Consider the following 21,978-nt stretch of genomic DNA (forward strand, 5'->3'; position numbering starts at 1 on the left):
TTACAAACAGTCCTTAACTGGCAATGATTCTTTTAAACAAGATTAAATAGGATTATTTTACAGCAATATGCATGGAAAATGATTCATAAAGTCCTTCACCGATGAAACCATTTTACAACTGAGGGGTAAAATATGTGATGTTAGCACGGAGGAAATGCTTTTGAAACAAGACCGTTATCAGTGGTATTACAGTCCTTCATTCTAGCAAAAACCTTTACATCCAAATACAAAGACCATAATTCCATGCGTGAGATACGCGTCACTTCCTTACCCTGAGATGACATTTACTGATGGGGGTGGTTCACGCCGCAGGTGAGGTCTGCACCAGGGCCCGTCTCCAAATTGAAAGGTGCCATATTGAGAGCTCCTTTTCCATCACTGACAATCACCAACTAAGCAAACCGCAACCCGAATTTCATTTCAGCAAATATAAACAAAATGTACTACGCCTGGGTTACGCATCTGCCCCGAGAGGAGGGAAAAACGTGAACCGTCTGCAGGTCCCTGTGGACCGGGTTCGGAAGCACTGCTCTACAGACCCAGGGGCTGGGGAAGCTGGAAAGCCCAAGGATCTGAGCTGAGCTTATGAACCTAATTTCCATGACTGCTGCAAGGAACACATCCGTGCGTGTAAAAGGGGTATGGTTATTAGCTTTGGTTAAGACAGTTCCCTCAGTATGATTAACTTGCAGATAAGGGCACTGTTCACATGTGCAAAGGCAATGTCACACCCAGAGAAGGGGGTCCTTATGGAAGACGTCACTGCATCTCACAGCTATGGTTCTGAGGAATGCCTTCGCTTTCCCAAAAGCTTCAGAGATAAAGCGGGTGTGGGGGCGCATTCATAATTCTGTAACCACTACAGTGAGTGAGACGGCCTGTCTGCAGTGCTAGGGAGGCAGGGGACTGGATGTTTACAACTGTAATCGACTGTGACCGACTGTAATCACCCACGCCGTTAACCAGGCCCCAGCCGGGAAAATGGTCCAGGGCCTCCCGTGGAGCAGCCCTTTCTGGGATTAATGCGAGAAAACATCACACGTTTTTTGGAACGCTTTGTTGTGAGGGCCAAAACAAAAACAAATCAAGTAAATGTCCCTGGGAGACGAGGAGCGGTTGAGGCTTAGTTACAATTAAAGCTAAAATATTCAGACGAGCATGACTACAGACACTCCCTTCTGTGATGGGGGGGCTCTCAGCCCCTTCTACCCATCTCCATCCAGCCCTCCGTCACTGCGTTCTGCCCTGGTTCCCCCTCTGCCAGTTTCTGCAGTGCCTGGTCAAACTTCTTGTCCCCCTTTTTTTTTACTGTGAGTAACCTGGTCCCTCTACAGACAAACCTAAAAGTGAAAGTACCATTTAGTGAGTCAAAGGACATATTGAGGACTCGCGTCCTAGTGGGTACTGGGGCAGCCCTGATACTGGCTGCAGAAGAATGACTGTTCTTCACAAAACATCATTTGTCTGGGGTAGATGAGGGCGCCACAGCCTGGTGGATCGTCAGCAGGGTGTCACGCCTCACTGCAGCTTTGTCCAATCAGAGTCTAACCAAAAACGTGGTCTGGGAAGTTCTGTGGCCCGTGGTGGACAGCTGCATTGAGCTTCGCCAAGCGAACGTGAAAAGGAGCACATGCTGTAAGGTGGTGTAATAAGCGGATTTAAACGGAAGTGGTTTTAGTGAAAAAATGTACTTCTATTCTTTAAGACATTAACATAATACAAACCTACCTGCTAATTCTTCATCCATCTATGTGTGATTCTAGTATTATATTTTTTTTAGGTGGAGGGCATAAAGGGGCCGTAATTCATAGTGAGGGGCCAAGCGTATCATTAGCCAATGATATGTTTTGATTCAGTGAGTGACAATGGAAGGATCTCTCCAGTGGCCAATCATCTTTCAGCTGGGGCCAATGCCCCGGTGGCCCCGCCCCTGCATACTATATGCTCCGTGGGTCTGAAACCTGCCTCCTGCCCCATGTGTGTGGAGTTCGCACGTTCTCCCCCTTTGCCCGCTCCGCGGCCCGGTCACACAAAACCGCGGCGCTGCCTCTCGCCTTTCTGCTTTCCTCCCTCAGACCAAAAGCATACAATTATGTGAATTGATGTCTCTAAATTGGCCATAGAGTGAGAGTGACTGGCATCCTGCGGAGTCCCCTGACCAGTACATTGTGGGATACGCTTCAGGCACACTACGACCTTGCACTGGGTGAGCGGTTTTGGAAAATTGAAGAGGAAACCTCTAGAATAAAAACAGTCTACTGATCCTGTCAAGGATTGTTTACGCACCAAGCATTGACTAGACCCAGCTGAATTTGCATGGGAGTGTTTTGGCTATTATGCTTATAACAGCGGACCCCCATTGAACGGCACCAAGAACAGCGTACCCTGGGAAAGGTTACCGCCTACATGAGCCAGGCCTGGACTTGGCATCTTTAAATCGGTGAGTGCCTGGTGGCTGGGCAACCAAACCAGGCTCAACCCAAATTGAGAAGCCATCTTCTGGGCTCACCACCAGCAAGCCGGGGATCAGATGCAGTGTCATCTGGGAAGGTCCCGGACAATTTAGCCCTTGGCAGTGGACACTGGATTGCTGGTTCTGACTGGCTGCTCCTGCTCTCAGTTCTGATTGGTCATTAATGCAGGGCTGTCAACTTTGGTCAGGTGGCTGGCGTGAGATTTCCAATTCAAGACAAGTCTGCACTAACATGCACACGCATTTAACATGTATGTAACAGTTTTATTATCTTGTAAATAGTCTGTAGGATTTGCAATGCTTTTGATGTGGCTAATTTTAGGTTTATAATAGAATAATATAGATTTGCCATAATATTTCTTGATTGAGCGTGACAATTGAAAATTCAAATTCAAATCATTTTATTCACCCCCAAGGGGCAATTAAAAAGGTACATGGAACACAGTAACCATTCACACACAAAAATAATTATAGAACAGAAGGACATAGGCACATAAAAGGCATTAATGCAAACTCACCCTGAAGGCAGCCCAGTCTTCCACCCCGTTCCTCCACAGGTAGAGGTGCGGCAGTCCCGCTGGGCCGGGAGGCCCCGGCTGGCCCCTGCGACCCTCGTGCCCCTCCGGGCCCCGGTCCCCCTGTAAATGAGAGGGTTGGAGGAATGTCACTCTCACAGACAAGTTTCCGGCTCCAGCGCTGGCAGGTCATCACCGGTGGTGACAGCAATCCTCTGTAGACTCCACAGGAAGCCACCTGTACGGATGGATACAAGGGGATCTGCCCCCCCCCCCCCCCCCGCTCATAGATGGCTCATATCCTCTCCCTGTCATCTCTCTGCATCAAAGTCTGCAGTTGGCTGAGCGCCTGCAGGCCGGCGTGTGAATATCTCTCTCTTACAGGTGTGTGAAGGCGCCGGATGAAGCCCAAGGCCTTTAGGGCAACATGACACAGCTGCCTGGCAGCACAAACATGACGCAACCAATTAGCTGTGCTGAGCATGGGCTCAAAATGTACACGACCACTGTGGTAATGAGACTGTGCATTTCTGCCTATAGCACCTGAATTTAATGTCCAGCGATGTTCTAGAGAACAAAAACAGAGGCAAGTCAACAGAGGGTATTGAAAAATTTTGAAAAATGCAAAATCGCAGGTAATTACGTCCTCATTTGTAGGCCCCTGCCCGACTGAGGATCAAATCGGAATAAGATGTGCCTCACCTTGTCACCTTTGAATCCCAGAAATCCTCTTTCTCCAGGACAGCCCTGGGGAGGAGAAGGAAAACAAGCCGGGGTGGGACGGGATCACACGATGGGGTCAAGTGGCGAGACAGGAGCCGGGGAACGGCCGGCCGAAAGCCTGCGTCTAACGGGCAGCTGATCAATTCCGATCTGATTAAGTGCCAGGCTTCTTAAATCACCTGCAGATTAAACAAAGGCTGACTTGTGCATGTGGACGTGTGCTAAAAATATTCCTGAAGGCGTGAAAGGATTCATTTTTGCCTTGTTTCAGCAGCAATAAATTTATTAAAGGTTAAAGGATGAAATTGCAAGCTGTTTAATTCACTTTGGATAATTATATCCATTAATTGAACACACTAAAAGCGCCACAGATGAAAAGTAAACAAAGTACTAAATTATGGGGGGAAAAAAACCCAGAAAGGTTTATTTAGTACTTGCAGGGCTGGTCTAACCCTGTTCAGCAAAATTCCATTAACCTAGTTGTCATTTGTCATCTTCCTTCCCACTGGGCCACTGGGCCCTAAACAGTTGCTTGATTCACTTATACCTTGGGCCAGTCCTGAGTACTTGGGTGGCAGTATTGGCTTGTTGGCCTGTCCCTGGTTCAGCAGACACCTCCAGCCACAGCAAAGCGGAAGTGACAGGAGAGTTTCTCCTACAAGCATCACGTTAGCTGACTGCTAAAGGTTTAGCATCTTCTCCAGCTCTGAACACAAGGAATGACTGGGCGACTCAGATCATTCAGCGCCGCTTTCGTCTGCCTGGGACCTTATAAATCTTCCGGGCCTCCAAACCTCCTAAGCCTTTAATTTAGCAAGCAACATAAATCGTTTTATGTGGCCTGGTCAGATGAAACTGTGGTGCTTGCAGCGGAATGGCAAGCCCGGAATCCTCTTGACCATAATTCCACCGCCGATGAAATAAATCACGCCTCGACCCAAAAGCAGGCAGCGCAGATTGAATGCACTTGTGTTTCCACATAAAATCTGAGCCGAGGACTCATGCAGCATGTCTGCAATATTGAAATACCCAGAACAGAAATATCTTTTATATTTCAAAAAATGAACTCATGAGTTGAACAAAGAGAGTTCAGTTCCACTCCTAATACTGAAGTCATGCTAGGAGACAGTCACACTGAGAAGAGGCAATGTAACCCGCTTCTGACAACAGCCTGACTGAAATAGGCCTCATTAGAGCCTTGGATCAATATTATGAAAAGGCAGTTTTATCGTAAATTAAAACTTTTGTTTACATGACCTATGACAATCGAAATAATTTTTTTTACAGTAATTTCTCACACAGCAGGTGAGAATGATTACAGTTTGCGATACTGTTACCTCCAAAGCAATAACTGAAGAGGTAAGCCTATTAAATTTGACTTTAGCTCTTAAATTCAGTAACAACGTTTGTAGATATGCTGTTATTCAGCTTAACCATCAACTTTTCTTGTGAGAACTTGTGACCTGTTATAGCCAGCAATCTTTTAAGAATTACATTCTGGGGAAATAGGTAATTAACAGGATGATTAGCACCAAATCACTCTCACCTCCTGTGTTGATTTTGCAGCACTGGCATAAAAGGACGTTGGTTGGTTTTTCTTTCACCGTTCGATGATGGTAAAAGGAATACAAGCAAAACACTGATTTTTTTCTTTTTTCTTTTAGTCGCATGGTCTGCCAGCTTTAATCACTGCAGATATGCATGCCTCTTAGCAGGCAGGCCGCAGGCCCACTCGTGTTTGCAGTGAAAACAGTTGCTCCTGGCTGCACTGGTGTTAGTGTTTCCTCTTGCCCCAGTACGGGCCGCTGACAGGCCCGGCATTAAATCATGGCAAAATCTCCACCCGCTGAGAGAAATTAAATTCCTCAAATACCCCGTCCATCAAGGAACTCGTGGCTCCCCACTAAGGGCAACAGGAGAGAGATCTCCCTGGTCCCTACGGCAAAAGTCTGCTTTCAAATGAGCATGGAACTGAAAGCATTGTTTTGTTCAAAAGGTGGTAGAAAGGTGTGTGTGTGTGTGTTGGGGGGGGGGGGTGTATGCTCTGCTTTTCCTCTCTTACAGCCAGTGGGCTATTATACTTCAAACATGGCAGGATTAATCACTTCAAGGGTACGGTGAGGCGGGATCTATTTTCAGGGACTCAGGCGGCCTTTGGTCCAGCTTCTGGCCTGGGAGCCCCCAGAGTGTGAGGAGGGGCTTCAATCTCTGCTGAACTTCTGAAGCAATAAGCCTGAGTGAAACGTCAATGCTCCCAGTGAATACCTCTCTATATTTGCAACCTGAAGGTTGTTGGTTTCAGTCCCAATATGAGCTCTGCTGCAGTACTGTTAGTAAAGGTAGTCAACTCCAGTTGCCCCTGGAAAATTCCCCATAGTATCTGCTAAGCAACTAAAGATTAATATTAGAGGTTATTAAATCCAGACCAAGATTTTGTTCAACCAACCAGCTGAATCCTCTGTGATTGTGACTATTTATTCAACTGCTTGTTTGGAACAAAATCTTGGTCTGTACTTGTACTTTCTGAACCTGACATTTCTACCTCTGATTAATATGCAGGATCAGCTACACAAAATAGATTGGGAGTCACATATTTGTGAGCTGCATGACTGTAAACCTTGCTTAGCTCCAAAGTGAAAGTCTTTGAAGAGATCCTATTAAAATTACATAATGCTCTCCGCCAAAGCTAGTGGTGTGCTATCTCATCCTTTGGGCTTTCAAAGGCATATAAAGCCAACCAGCCAAGAGTGAGTGTGAAAGTATTTTGAGTTACCCAGTCATGTATCCAAGCACACACAAGAAGTGAAATCAGCAGTCAATGGCTAAAGATTAAATCTATCTACCTGACGAAAGTGTGAATAAGGCATTATTATGTATCCATGGTATAGCATGCAGCGTGTACCGGGAACAGAAAAGGGGATACTCACTCGCCTACCCTGGGGTCCGGCTGGCCCCGGAGGTCCCCTAAGGTACCGGAACGTCCTTCTATCAGGGCCCTCACCCAAGCCTTTGTCATTAGTAGGGGCCGTTCCTGTACCGGGTGTTCTGCTGGCTGTTCTGGTTCGTTCCACCTGACCATGCTGAATGGACTTGCTAGGGGTTCCGGGTCCCAGCTCTGTAACCGTGGTTATTGGTGCAGAACCAGGCCTTGCGGTAGGTGGAACCGGTGTCGAAAGCAGAAGATCCACTCCTTCCACTGGGTCAGAATCATGGTGCCTGTGGACATGGGGGCTCTCTTTGCCCCCAGAGAAACCGCCAAAGGGTTTCTTTGAAGGGCGGGAGGAGGGAGCGTCAAGGTCGATGATGTCATCTGAGGGCTTTCCTGGAAACGTGTCATGGGTCCTCCCCCCTCCGCCCCCCCTTCTCTTGTCTGTGGTGACGTTCTCATCTAGGTCTTTGGATGTAGGGCCGGGCTTCGAACCCAAACCCTGTGTGTGCTTCTGAGTGTGAGTGGCACCAGGCCTGTGCTGAAGGCTGGGATCAGCCAGGTCAGTGTCCTCTTCCACCAGGAACACATCTCCATGTCCCACAGAACCAGGCCGGCCAGGACCTAAGGGGGTCAGGCCATCTCCACGCGGACTCCCACCTTGGTGAAATTCAGAGTCCTGCTCAGACAGAGGAAGGAGAGAGCAAAGACCACAAAGAATCAGTACTCACGAGAGACCCCACCACATGCTCAGACAAGATTTAGCTACAGACATTTTTATGTATCCTTGGTAACTAAATTCTGGGATTAAGGGTTAGACACCTGAAATGTGATGGACCAAGTTAATGCTCTATAAATAAACAAAATAAAAGCTATTTCTGTCTTCAGCTCCATGGAGCCCCATGACCATTACATGGCTTGTGCCAGAAACTTCTATATTTCTGCAGTCCTCCAAAAGTTAAACTCACCTCAAGACAAATAATATGGAAGTTCATGATCAGTTTAAGGATTTTTCTAGGGGAACAACCTTTGAACGGCTGAAAACCTGCTAGCTACCCACCTGGCCCTATATTATGAACTTGTTAGTAAATAGTAGCCAATAGATGCCTGATTATAATAGATAAATTTAACTTAACTTCAGCGCCATGTGAAATCCATAATGTATATAAAAAACAGCAGCAATAAAGTATGTAAATGGTGCTTCATTCACGCAGTTGCTAAGTAACAAAGCATGGTGCCAGAATAATGATGGATATAACGTGTAAGAGCACGGAGCAGTAAAATGCGAGGTGAGGCGTGTGGAAACCGGCCTTTATGTGAGGAAAGGCTGAAAACAGGCTATTTAGCTAATACATCTAACCCAAGGGGATGGTGGCAGGGCTTGCTGGATTGATGGATTGAAATGAAGCACCCGAGGGGGACAGATCTAAGTCTAGCTCGTGGTTTTTATTGAGTAGAAACTAAAAACAACACATATCTACCTTCAGGTGACGGTGGTGAGGGGGTGGGGGCTGTTGGGGGCACAGGTGGGAAGACCCTCCACAGCCATAAAGGAATAGCCTTTAGTTTCATAGTGTGTGTTTGTTTTCAGGGTCATAACACCTGACTGAACGGACCCCTCCACGTCCTTCTGGTCGGGATTTTCCAGTTTGGATACAATTGTGTAATTACCCATAAAGACCCTTATGTATAGTGCAGCAGGAGCATGCTGCACTTCCCAAGTTGTCCACTGGGTGGTGGAGTGCAGCACCAGGTCAATGGCATCCTGCATGACCCACAATGTATGGTCAACCTCAACCAGTCTGGACCGGGAAGGCTGCAGCGAAAGTGCTTTCCGAGACATGTTTACGTCTTTGTGTTTTTTTTTTTATGGGGCTGGGGAGGTTAAAAAATGGCCGCTGTTTGACAGCATTGCATGCGAGTCACTGAGCCTTAGCCAGCTCGTAGTCCGTTTTGCTGTTAAAGCAACCGACATTGTCTCTCATATGGCTGGTAACGTTTATGCTGTTTTTTAACTGACATCAAGAGGCACAGTGACTTCATCCACTTGGTATGAAAATCACATGTTTCACGAGGTGTCAAAACGCGTCTCTCAGGTCACCGTTACACAATCTGTCTGAGCGGTGACAGGTGCTGGCAGTGGGGGGGGGACACAGCAGGAGGTTTTTGGTCAGGCTTTGCAGAAGTTGTGATGGGGGTGGTGCCTCCATAGAGCATAACCCCGCCTTCCCTGTTGCCATGGGCACCACATGACACCTGGCTGAAGAGTGTGGGCCAAGGGCCAGCCAAAAAAAAACAAAACTAATTAATGATTAGTCATCATGATCATTGTAGGAGGTAGACGTCCATTACAGGGTGGTCATCATGATCATCATAATCCTTGTAGGCATAGAAAATCCTCCAGAAGCCAGTCATCACGATCATTGTAGGTGTAGAAAATCATCACAGGTTGGTCATCAGTCTCATTGTGGATGCAGAAGTAGATTTTATAAAAGACACACCAAGGAGAGAAAGAGACCAAGGGATCAAAAATAAAGGAAGAAAAACATCGCTCTGAACAGTAAAACGGAAAAGGTAACTAAGGTCATTTTCAGAAATTTTGGGCCTGTAACTTGTTGCAGATCAAAGGCAAAGAACAGGCCAACCAGGACTTGATGAGACCTGGACCTGATTGAATGATGCTGTAAGGCTTGGGCTGAGAAATGCCAGTAAGGTGGGTTAACCCGTTCAGCAGGAGGCACACAGGTGTGTGGGAGACCCCCTTCCTTTAGCCGTCTGTCACAATAATCCTGACAGATTGACCCTGGAGGTGGAGCTGGTTTCAGATTAGCATCAAGAAAAGTGTGGAAACACCCATGAGTCAGTGAAGAACATCAACCCAATCAGAAAGCATCGGGAGTATGCTGTCACAGTCTGAGCCGCTCTGTGATGATGGGGAGCCCCTCGAAAGCCCCAGGAGACTGACTCCAGGGGGTGGGCCTCCTGTCCACATAGATCTTACTTCTTGTGGTAACGATGCCTGTAGGATATAGGCTATGATCCAGGGCAGGGATGCATGTGACGTTGTCCGGCACAATGCTGCCACGATGCCTCCAGCGGCATGGGTTACGGCTTGGCCCACAGAACAAAAGGATGACAGTCAGAAAGAAGAAGGTTGGGAAGAGGAAGTGGGCAGGATGAAAGGGCAGGCTGGAAGGGAGAAGGGGCAGAATGGGAGACAGCTGGGCGTGGAAAGGTATAGTTCCAAGGTTATTCTAACACAAAAGCAGATGGTCGGTTCTGACTAGTAGCTAGAGGAACCAGGTCTATGTGACGCAGAGTAACAGGGAGTGAACTTGCTGGGTTTCAGTTCCATCTTCCATGGAATAGTCACATCTCTGTTGGGCCCTCGACAGGACAATTTTGCTAGGATCTTAAGACATCCAGGGCTCAGTCCCAGTTCTCAAACCGAGAGCATGGTTGCTAAAACATCCCAACCAAATTAATCATTCGGGGCTCATTTAGATTCATTCAGAGCTTTAGCCTCGTGACTCATTCTCCTCCGGCTCTTGAGCAAGATACAGTAACCCCCCCAAAATGCTGTAGAGCACCACAAATGGCTGACCCAGCGCTTAGACCCCAGGCTTCACTCTGACTTGCCTATGCGTGTGTGTCTCAAAGGAGAGCATGATGGGATATGCAAAAAGATTCCAGTTCACCTGTACTAGTGAAGATGAACTGATGCTTTATTTGCCATTTAGGTCAACATCAGAAAGATAAGAATCTGTACTGCTCTGCAAAACTGTCTATGCAGGAAATCTCCATGCTATACGTCAAGCAGGATGCTCTAATCATCACTCAGGGGTAACATCTGCAGTAACATTTCGTGGATGAGTAACCGGGTTTTTCCCACGACGTCCATCAATCGTTCATGTTCTCTACTGTGCTGTGCTGCTGTATGGCTTCCAAAATCAACAGTCTTAAGGGCTAGATGCCAATGATACTGATGAAGTCACTTCACTCCTGGGTCACTCGCCCCTTGTCGAAACTTCTTCTCTCACTCATGTTAAGGATTCTATGACTGGAACTTTTTAGCTCACAGACCAATGCATTAGCAGTTATGCTACACGCAGCAGGAATACAGTCAAGCACACCCCAAAACTCTGGACTCAAGTTCTGCAAGAGCCTAAGTGCAATGGACCACATTCCCAAGCTACCTAACCCTGCTTACGTGACTGGACCATATCCTGCTCTCCCGTGTCCCCTGTTAGTTCGCAGATGACGTTCAAAAAGGGTACTTGGCGAAAGGAAAACAGCACATTACTCAACGGTAAATGGCGTAGCTTGCTGTGCCGCTAATTAGCACCTTCCGCCGTTACGGAACGCTGCAAAACATAAACGGTTCGCAGATGTCTTACGCCGAGTTTATACAGAAATGTTTTGGGAGTCACTGCTGAGTCTGTGAAGCACTTTCATCTAACTGCAGGGGGCGACTGGCAAAGCGTGTCTAGGGACAAAGACTGTCCCACAGTTTCTTACACTCTACTGCAACATTCTCAAAACAACAGACAGGTAACAGCCGGCGGGCCGGGTTCTTAACCTGAGCATGACCTGCAAGTAAACCCAGGCAGGAATTACAGTACGACAAGCATCATGGAAATGCCGTTTCACGGTTCAAAGCCACAACTCTAAGGTCCCCGTCCGTGTTGAAATGTCGAAAGAGAGTCACAATGTCTAGCCACCATTTGCACGCAGATTTGTCCCTTTCACTTCCGCTACAAACCGTCAAAGTAAAATCGCAGAAAGGGCTACAAACTCACTTCAAAGCAGACCCCACGAGTCACCCGTATTAACACTGACAGTTTCCAAAAAAAATCGGTGTTTTGCCCGGGTGTTTGCAGCTCAAATTCCAGTCTGACTTGCTGACCGAAGTTGACAGATCCATCACTTAAGTCCATACAGCGAAATTCACAGAAAAACATTGGCAGGGATGTTTGCGAGTGAACAAAAAAATGCAATTAGAGAACGTGAATGATCAAAGCATAGGGCAGGAGGAATCCCAGGAGGTCCTTACCTTCCACTCCTCTAGGTGAAATCCTGGCAGTGCCAACAGCAGGGGGCAGAGGAACAAGGTGGCACACCACATGGCTGCAGGAGACCCTGAGCGTGCTGCTCCCCTGGACTACCTGCATCCAGAGTGCTATCTCTGCCCTCCGTCACAACGCACCCAGAAATCCTCCCCATCACTGGAAGGAACACACCCCCTCAATCTCGTGATCCACCCGCCTCCTTCGGATGTTTTAAAGGCTAGGAGGGGCTCCTAGCACCTCCACGGAGGATGTGAAGGTGCATTAATGTGATCCAAAGAGCACAGCTTTCTGTTTGTGGATTGCGTCATGTATCTGTAGCCAATCAAACGGTCAGTGTTTGTGAGGCACAGTCACATGACCATGTGGTCAACCTCTGTGAGCAATCACATGACCATGATGTCTAAATGTTTAAGCTGAATGGAAACACTCCTCTCTCTGCAGATACTCAAGCACAAGCCTTCCACATGTACAGTGCACAGATCAGGGATGCCTCTGTGCGTGTGGGGAAGCCCTAGTGTTCAACTTTAACATTTACAAGGGCCAAGTCCATATTAAGAGTTAAAACAGTACTGAGGAGTTTATTACTGAAATAAAAACAAGTGCTATACAATAGGTCCGGTCATGGGTGGCTAGGGACAAAAAAAAAAAAAGGAGTAGAGAAGAGGGTTAAATGCTCAGGGCTGTGGAAAATTCTCAGAAAGGAGAACGACACAATTACTAATTAGAAGCTTTAAGTGAATAGGAAAAATGTTTCGGGGGGACCGAAATGGGGAGGAGCTGCAAATATGCAACGTCACAAGTTGTACTAGGAGGAGAGGGGATTGTTGATGTGCGCACCAATGAGGACAGACCACCTGATGCTGAGAGACACCCTATAAGACACCTCATGGGACGACACCTCCAGCCCAGGCTTACCGAACCAGGTGACCAGTGGACCTGCTCCCCCCAGACAGGAGAAAAGGCCCGAAGAGCCCCAGGAGAACTCGAGGCCTCCCTTAACCTTACACTGCAATGGCTTCCATTGCAGAGAATAAAAGATACAGAGTTACTTCCCATATTAAAAAAAAAATTATGCTGATTGGTTTGAGGATCACGTGACAGTCGGTTTTACTAGCCTGAACCTCCCAGCCCTCAATGTCACAGAGCACTTACTATATACTGATTTATTTGTATGTGTATGATTGATCTGATCGTATCACAAAATTACAGCTGTGCGGAGGAGAGGGTATAATTAAAGGCAGCAGGGGTGTAAGGCCGGGGCGATGGGGACAGGCACAGACCGGCAGGGCACGGGACCTGGCACAATCCAGGGATGTCTATTGGGTGGGAAAGCTTCCCCAGGAACACGACCACGCAGACTCTGAGGCACTCTGGGGGAGACACGGTGGACGGGGTGGGTGAATGAGCTGTATCCATGGCGACTCGGCTTGTGGTTCAGCAGGATTTATTGGTGACAACGCCACTGATGGTCAACGTTAAATGAACCATTTTTTTTCAGACTACAGTGTGAATCAAACAAAACCTGCATGGGAAATGTTGTTACGTTTGGGTCTTAAAGGGCAAGAGTGAAGGATTTACACCCTCGAACCCGTCATAACTGATCAGCTGCTCTCACTTTGGCCCCTTAAATTGGGGGGGGGGAGGGGGGGGCACATGGTTGCTGCCTTAATTAACTTGCTTCCCCAGTTCTACAGTGTATGCGCTGGAATCAGCACCATCTGTCATCTCACCCCACCTTAGAGCTCCTGCCCCCAACCCGCTGTATCCCATTCCGCTTTTTTATGAGGTTCATCTATGCTGGGGAGATCTCCACAGCTCCACCTGTGTGTGTGTGTGTGTGTGTGTGTGTGTGTGTGTGTATGTGTGTGTATGTGTGTGTGTGTGTGTGTGTGTCTCAGCAGACAGTGCTCACTCAATTGAAGACAATCACTTTGTCCTGTTCAGGACCCCAGTCCACCCCATACTCTATTCAGTAGAACTGCAAGACCGAGTCAAAACAGACCAAGGAGATATGGATTTGCATTCTGCCTTGTGATGCCCCTAACCAAAGGCCGCACTTTACCATTAACTATTCATTGTGTGTACTGGAGGCCTTTCAAAGCACTTTAACCTCTTTCACATCTGCATCTCAATGCTCTTCCAGCAAAACTTAGCCAGGCAATCCTGGGCCAAGACAAAAGCCCATGTGCCTGCAGTCCACGTGCAGTATGTTGTGAGTTAGAGGATAGCGGCTGCGCAGTCTGCCGCTCTGTGCAAATCAGGCAGACACATAATGTAGCATCAATCTTGGTCTTGATGCATATTTCACTACAGTCTGTGATCACACTGACAATCCCATTGATCTTAACTGCAGCTCACTCAACAGCGAGGATTTCCCCCGAAGTAGATCGCAGCATCACTCAAAATGCACTCGCAGCAAAGGCAGTGACCTGCACAGGTTCACTTTCCTTGCGGGTTCCGCCTCACAGTCCCCAGAGCTGACTGGGCCATACCTCGGCTCGCTCCTACGGAAGTACTGGGGGTCCGTAACAGGCCCTTGGGGACCAGGAATAAGTTTCAGGAAAGTGAGCAACAAGGTTGGTCAGGCGCAGCGTCTTACAAGTCCCATCACATTCTAGCAATAAATCAACCACAACTCCCCCCCCCCCCCTCCGCACTCACATGCATCCAGGACTATAATTCAGCTAGTAGATACCAGTCCACAATATAGCCAAAACTTACACAAGTAACTATTAACTCCCCAAGTTACTGTATCTTGGCTAATTCAGTAAAATTTTTATTTGTATTGTACATTTTCACAACATGACATTGTCTCAAAGAACTTTGCCCAAAGCCACAGAGAGCAAATCAGAGGAGACGGTGGCAAGAAAAAACACCCTAGAAGGAAGACATCTTGGGAGGAACCAGACTCAAAGGGGGAGCCCATTTTCCGGGGGCCAGCAGACGACGTCCAACTAGCAAAGACTCGATTTATACGCTCCGTCGTGTTAGTCCAAAGTGACGATCATGAACGAAGATGCAACAGCTAGGATCCTCTGGGGATTAGAGCCAGTCGTCCTTCAGCATGGATACATACACCCCGTACAACTTCTCTGTGGATTGTTTTTTTATGATCTCTCGCTCAAACGTCAACAAAAACACCAGCCTGGGGACCACAGAGTGCTCCGGCAGGGATTGGGGGACCAAACCCACAGGAGACTCCTGTGACGGAAGATACCGAGGCTCAAGTGGACATTTAACGATGACAACCCAATGGGTCCCTCCTTCCTGTCAACGTGAGACGCACCGCCAAACCAGCCTGCATCGCCGCCGCCTCACAGAGAGGAGAGTCACGACTAGGCCGAGGTTTACGACACCTTTAACTGAAGCACCAAAAACGGGCTTGTGGTTCCCCTTTTGCTACTTCAGAGCCTCATCAGTCCCAGCCTTGCGTACTCTTACAGTCAATGCTTTTACCTACATACTCACTGCTAAGCACTGAAGGCAGTACAAAGAATGGAACAAAGGACTGGAAACAAGTCATGTCATTGACAAAAACAAGCCCCGTGTGAAAACACAACTAGCCAAACCTGCAACTAGCATCGAATTTGAGAACACCTGAGGGGATTTATAATTTCCAGGGTCACCATATGGTTCTGTAAAAGTTATAGCTAATTATACCATGTAACCCTGAGTCACGGTTTAACTGAGGGACTAATAAAAGTGATGATGAGATCCACACGTAGCGGCGGTGATCTCTGGCCGACTCCCAGCAGTGCTGCGATTCAACGCTTCCTGGATGTGACCCCCCCCCCCCCCATTTGGCTGACTGGATGCAAGCTATTCAAAATCCCAGGTGGTTCATTAACTGCCATTTTCCCCGCTTCGATGGAAAGGCAGACTGAGGGAGTCCTACATGGGTACTGGCAGGACTGGGAACGTGTCGAGGGAGATGCGCAATGTGAGGGCCAGGACCAGTCCGGCCCCTTAACGGGGGTAATGTGCCTGTAAATGGCAGCTGTGTTGTTACATGCAGGCACCTTGACACCTCCGGTAATGACATTAAAACATGGCCGGCATCTCCTCCGTACCTACTGGTCAAAGCCTTGATGGACCTGTGGGATGGTGTTTGCAGCTACTTTCAAACCGTTATGCAATTTGGGGGACCGGGGATGGGGGGGCACCCTTCTGCAGGGAATAGGGACAATGGCAAGACTACCTTCATAAAATCCCTTAATCATATAATATAAAAGAATAACTATGGGTATGGAAAAAATACCTGATTTATAAGTGATTGGGGCAAAATGATGACAGACTATGGAAAAGCCCCCCTCCACCACTCCACAGTAACGTGTAAGCAGTCCAGCAGCTGACGTGGACAGGTTATAATATAAGCAAGTGACCAAGGTAAGTCTTAGGAAAATCTAGCAGCAGCTCTACGTGTTTCTTCATTGGAAAACAACTGGATTTCTTCAGGTTACAGATAACTGGTTAAAAAATAAACTGTGTAAGAGATGCTAGGCTTGGAGGGGGCAGCAGATCCAGGGTGACATGGGGGCTGTTTAGGATATAGGCTAAGAGATGGTCACAAACATCATTCTTTCCCTGCTGTACTGTGGAGGAACCAGAGGGGGGCGTTTCAACCTGTGACGTGATCAGTGAGAAGTAATGGCTTGGGATTTTCAATGCCCCCCCGGAAGCAACGGGACTACAAACAGAACTGCAAGTTATAGAGGAGTTCAGATTCCCAACAGCTCAAGTAAACCCCAGTAAAAAGTCCCTTCCTTCACTTGTTAATATTCTGAGAGGTCACTGAGCTAATAGTTTACATCGTGTAAAATACAACGACATGGAAGCCTTATAAAGTCAGAAGTGGAAAGTTCAGGTTCAGAAAGTACAAATCCAGGCCAAGATTTTGTTTCAACCAACCAGTTGAATACTCAGGGATTGTGATACTCAACTGGTAGGTTTAAACAAAATCTTGGCCTGGATTTGTACTTTCTGAACCTGAACTTTCTACCTCTAATCAAGGTACAACCCGAATACCCCCCAAGAGCCTTGGAAAGGTAGCCTTGGAGACTATAACCATGAAGTGTTACACTAGCTGACCCCTCCCCCCCCCCCCCCAGATGTGCAGAACCCTTGCTAAGAAGGAACCACGGCAGAACATCTGCACTCACCATCAGACGAGCTTTCTCATCTGGGACAAGCTCTGGGTTTTTCAGCAAGTGCTCCAGGTCGTTTGAGGAGAGCATCAGTTCCTGGGAAGGATGCAGAAGCGACAACGCAGCGTGAAATGCCCGGCGGTACATGGATGCTTTCATTCCTGGGGCGGGCGGAAGTCTCCAGGTGAACATACCCGAGCGCTGTGAGACGTTTTCGGAGAGCGTGGCGGTTTGTGGGCGGTGGGTCTACAGGAGAGCAGGCGTAGAGCGCAGTGACCCGCCGCAGCGTCCGGGTCACCCATCAGGAACATCATCTGCTTCAGGTCACCCTATGTTGGGGGTGGGGGGCAGGCTGTGAGGCTTTGGTGAAAGTCTTAAGAAGGGGAATCAGACGACCACCATTCATGAACTCACCATTATATCCAATGCTGAGTTTTGTGACCCCCACACCCTGAAATCTAAGAGAAGTCTCAGCTCTCATAAGGGATACCATCACCCCCATGTGCTGTGCCTCCGCAAATTAATTTTGCATGGGTGACAGGAAACACATGCCATCTGTGTTAGACAGTCGTGACTACATGCGGGCAACGCTCCATATTTATCTGGAAGTGAAACATAGCAGCGGCTTTCTGGTCAGGCAATATAAAGCTGTTACTTGACCTTCTGCTTCGCAACTCATATTGAGAAGCTTCTGTAAGGTTAATGTTGATGCTACCATGTCCTCATTCCATGACCCCTAAACAGGACACTGCAGTCCACTGCGGTCCAACTGTCATCCAAAAACATAGACAGTCTCGTCACGATATTGCAGTGATACGGCCACTGGATGACACACCACGGAGCTTCAGTCCATAAAAGCCTGTGTGTGTTATGCATAAGGGTGAGATGGCTTGGGGGAGGGGGGGGGAGTTCACCTCAAACGGCGTCTCAAAGCCCTCGACGATGCCCCCCACCATCAACAGCCCTTCGGTGCCGATATCCAGGCTGCGGTAGGTCCAGTTGACGCTTTCCACCAGTGTGCAGTCCACATACAGGGCCAGCCGCTGTGTGGACACACTCACCGCCACCCGGTGCCACTGGCCGTCAGACAGCACCCCCACCGGGAACCTGGGAGGGGCACATCAAAACTGCGTAAGGACGTGTGTTTCTATACCATCTCCAGTTCTGGAGAACCTTAGCCTTGCAGGTTTTTGGGTTTCTTCTCATTTAACCCTCTGGAGTCGACGGCATCGTCGTCGATGCTGCGTATCTTTCTCATGTATTTCAGTTCATAACTCGCTGAAATTGTATTGTGGAAACATGAAAATATTGATATTAGTTGGGTTCTTATTTATTTATTTATTTATCAAACTGAATGTTGCAGCTACACCATTTAGTCTTCCACCATTGCTTACTATGTACTCTTATAATGTTTTTTGCAAGTGTTCCAAACTGCATTTTGCAATGTCTATACTTTGATGTACAGGGAGAGAATTAAGCTGTGCAGCACTGGGGCTCTTCAGGATTGGAGCTGGAGACCCCTATTCTACACACTTAGGTATGTGAAATGCCTGGGAGTCCAGCCTGGAATAATATGAATAATGTTGGAAATATGTGCAAATAAACAGTATTTAAATAGCAAATCATACTGAAGTACATGGTAGGAATAATATGTAGTAAAGTGCAAGCATATTAAAACAAGAGCCAGTAGAGCGTGGTTTTAGTGCTGTCCATGGGGGGCGGGGCTACAGGGAGGTGGGGCTGGGTGGGGGCGTGGCATTTGGGAGGCGGGGCTACAGGACCATTGGGAGGCTGGGCCGCTCACTCATAATGTTGCTGCTGCATGGTGACAAAGGTGAAGGCGTGAGGGCCGAGGCGCAGCTGCAGCAGCACGTGGCCCTGGGGGCTCAGCAGGGTCAGCAAGCTGCAGTCCTCCGCCTGGGGGCTGCGCAGCTGTAGCAGCAGGCTGAACTCATCCGCAAACCTGCGCAGGTGCAAGCGGAGGGTCGTGACCAGTCATGAGAAAGCAGACAGATATATGACCAGACCATCATGCTGACACGGGCACATGGACCGGCGGGCCTAGCAGGATGTGTACCTGTCCCCGAAGACCTGGCGCATGGGGAGGTGGAGAGTGGCGTACTGGCCAACTTGCAGAGTGAAGCATCCAGCACCTTCCTTGGACATGGACACATTCTTGCCAGCCCCCACCAGTCCCACCAGGTGCTCTAGCAGGTCCACCTCCTCTGCAAAGGTGGGAAAGATGCTATCAGGAAACACAGGCTGCCACTTCCTGTCCCACCGACATAGCTTAGTCTCCAGACTATGAGCCCAGAAGGATACCATCCAGTGCCAGTGAAAGGATTCTGAAAACGACTTAGAAAGTGAAAGATGCGATCCTAAGGAGTTCACAGGACTGGGACACTCCTTGCCTTTTGGCTGGAATCTGCCTGTGCTTGTGTTCAAACCGCTAAGCAGTTTCACCTCCGGGAATGTAATCCTCGGTCACCTCTCTAAATCACAAAACGGACAGGAACTTAAAACTTGCAATTCCTCGTCTAAAATCAGATTGTGACTTCATAGATCTCCGTTACAAGGGAGGGGGAATAAGGAAAAGTTTTCACTTTTCTGTCCTAAAAGGGCATTTTCCAGACAATGGTTTCATGTAACGTAGTATTTGCCGAGAAAGCGAAGGAGGATAAGAAGTTTGTTCCTTGGCCATCTGGCACAACTGGAAAGGGAAAAATGGAGTGAAAAGGGACAGAGTAACAACAGTCAGGTTTCACCGATAAGCGCAGGCAGAGGGGGGCGACACACACACGCAAGGACAATCTGACAGGGTGCACCTTGCGATGAACCTTTGCCAATTTACCAGTCCCATAAGCAGATCCAGGTGGATCCAAATGCTCTGTGGGGTCCTTGGCGCCTGATCAGGTGGCACGATGAGGTCAGACACACTGCACGCTTGTAAAGAGGTCGGCCCCCCATGTGCCCGTGTGGGTTTGGAGGCCGGCCAGGCTGTCATTCAGGACATTCCGTTAGAGGCAGTGGGTTGATGGTTTACACCACCCGCTTTTAACATCCCAGGGTCTCCTGTTTTGTTTCACATTCCCTTCCTGCAGCTGATGGCACAGGAGTAGGCGATTTAAATCGGGCGAACAGCAAGACCGCCTGGATGCTCAGGGACAAAGGACCAAATCAGAGTGCGAGGGGGCAGGCGTGAAGAGTGCTAGACAGCAAAGCATGGAGATGAGGACTCAGTGCCACCACTGGAGGGTGACGGGTATGGATTTCCCAAGCCTTTCACTGGAGGGAGATTGAGGTCCACCTGCCCCATTCAGCAGAATGCACTGGGAGGGCCCAAGATGATTTCATGGGTCCCAGAATTCCTTGCTACGCCCCTGCACATGACATTCCAGTGATCTACGAGAAAAGGCACCACCCCAGGAGAAACCCCTGGTTTTAATGGCTTTGGCGAGAGCCGCGGGCCAGCTGTGCGGTGAAACCCTGCTAGCACGGCCACGCTGGGAGTGTGCAAGTTGGGGTTCGCCTCTAGTTCGGTCCAAAGCGGTGACCACCGATCCCAAAAGCAGGCCAGGGAGATCTCCTGGAACACTTGCAGTGTGACTGAGCCAAAGGACCCCCCCCCAACCCTGCTGGTGAGGTACTTGCTAATTCACTCCCCATGCCTCTGGCATTTCAGCTCTCAAAAGCCCTTAAAATCGACACAAATGCAAATAACACCGACTGAAAAGTATCTGAACAGGCAAAAACCCAAGGCGGGAATCCAGAATTTTCCTCTGCAAACACACTCTGGAGTACTTAAAAATTTACTGGTGGCGAGAAATACCCAAACAGACATCAAACACTAAAACACCACAGTCCAGACTTTTAGCATAAATCTCTAATAAAAAGAATACAGTGTAGCCAGTTCCTTGGAAGCCAGGTTAAAAGTCACAGTGACTGCAGCATTTTTCACGTAATAACGATCAAAAATGCAAAATTCGCCACACCACATCACCCACTAGCCTACAAGACAATCCCACAATGCATCACTCCAAACAAAGTGCTTGCTCAAGTTCAGGGGAATTTATGTGTGATATTATATCATGATTAAATACTTTAGCCATTAGACACATCCACTACTCTAACAGCTCAAGTCCTAATTCCCTCAAGAGTGTAAGCGTGCAATCAACATCTGGTTCATTGATTCAGATTATTTAAATGACTAGAATTAGTTCTGTGGGATGAAAAATTTGACCAATTGTTTGGGGAAATAGCAGAATGCAACATCATTCTGTGGTCCTGATGCTGAGGGGGGATTTCAGAACAAACAATGAAGTCTATAGCCAACATGGATCCACCGTTATACTGTACATGCCTGCAGGGAACAGGGTCTGTGCTTTGCTGTGTGGTAAATGATTGCTCTGTTACAGGCTGCTATGAGGCTCTACTGGTATGCTGACCACCATGCACAACACTCACAAAAAATACCTAACCGGATGCTTTTTTTTTGCGACAAGCGCAGCAAATGCCTATAAGCACTATGACACCAAGGCAATTGCACCATGGCTGCAAAATGCAAGGGAGATTAATTGAAATACAGAATTCTAAGAAGCGTTTCCCAATTATTAGCCAACCTCAATCTACTAACCTTTCCTGGAGGATTTTACAGGTGTGTCGGCTTCAGACATTCAGTAGAAACTCCGTAGAAGACTTTGTTTATCCTTGCCTGCAGAAGCAAACTAAGGAGTTGCCCTGCGGTGACCTAATCAAACATGTACCGCTCTTGAAGACGTTCCGCAGACTTCAACACGAAACGTCTGACACAGCTAAAGTTTCCCAGTCAGCCCAGAACCCCAAGCCCCTGCTGTGCTCTCGACACGAGATACTACATGAACTAACATGCGACGAGGTTCGTCGAGTGCGGACGGACAAGCCGGCACTGGAGAAGGTGCACGGATCATGCCAGCCGCTCAGGTAGGAATTCCTTTGTTTCAGATTCACTGCTTTGGGCTTCTTTTCCACCGGAAAGCGGATATGAATGACAGAGACTGTCACTGAGGTCCATCTGAGTTCCCTTCACACTCCGACAGCCGTCTAGGTGCAGATCACACCACCCAACCTCAGCCCATATGGGAACATTAGA

General features: G+C 48.2%; 1 protein-coding gene across 3 annotated transcripts in view; it reads right to left on the reverse strand.

Annotated features, from left to right (window-relative positions):
- The window catches only part of si:ch211-196i2.1 (collagen alpha-1(I) chain), an 82,347-nt gene that overhangs the window by 38,069 nt on the left and 22,300 nt on the right, over nt 1-21,978 (reverse strand). Inside the window, exons 1-9 of one of the 3 annotated variants that reach the window (XM_049020374.1) lie at nt 21,484-21,648; nt 18,928-19,075; nt 18,655-18,813; nt 17,765-17,957; nt 17,045-17,179; nt 16,866-16,946; nt 6,639-7,316; nt 3,691-3,735; nt 2,992-3,111 (exon numbers count right to left, since the gene is read on the reverse strand). In XM_049020374.1, the coding sequence (XP_048876331.1) occupies nt 2,992-3,111; nt 3,691-3,735; nt 6,639-7,316; nt 16,866-16,946; nt 17,045-17,179; nt 17,765-17,957; nt 18,655-18,813; nt 18,928-19,075; nt 21,484-21,523 (1,599 nt within the window). In that variant the 5' untranslated portion in view covers nt 21,524-21,648. Of the gene's footprint in view, nt 1-2,991; nt 3,112-3,690; nt 3,736-6,638; nt 7,317-11,690; nt 11,809-16,865; nt 16,947-17,044; nt 17,180-17,764; nt 17,958-18,654; nt 18,814-18,927; nt 19,076-21,483; nt 21,649-21,978 lie in introns of those variants that run through there. The other 2 variants (XM_049020373.1, XM_049020375.1) reach the window with 2 other exon arrangements.

Source organism: Brienomyrus brachyistius, chromosome 7, assembly GCF_023856365.1.
Source record: "Brienomyrus brachyistius isolate T26 chromosome 7, BBRACH_0.4, whole genome shotgun sequence".
Classification (NCBI taxonomy): Eukaryota; Metazoa; Chordata; class Actinopteri; order Osteoglossiformes; family Mormyridae; genus Brienomyrus; species Brienomyrus brachyistius.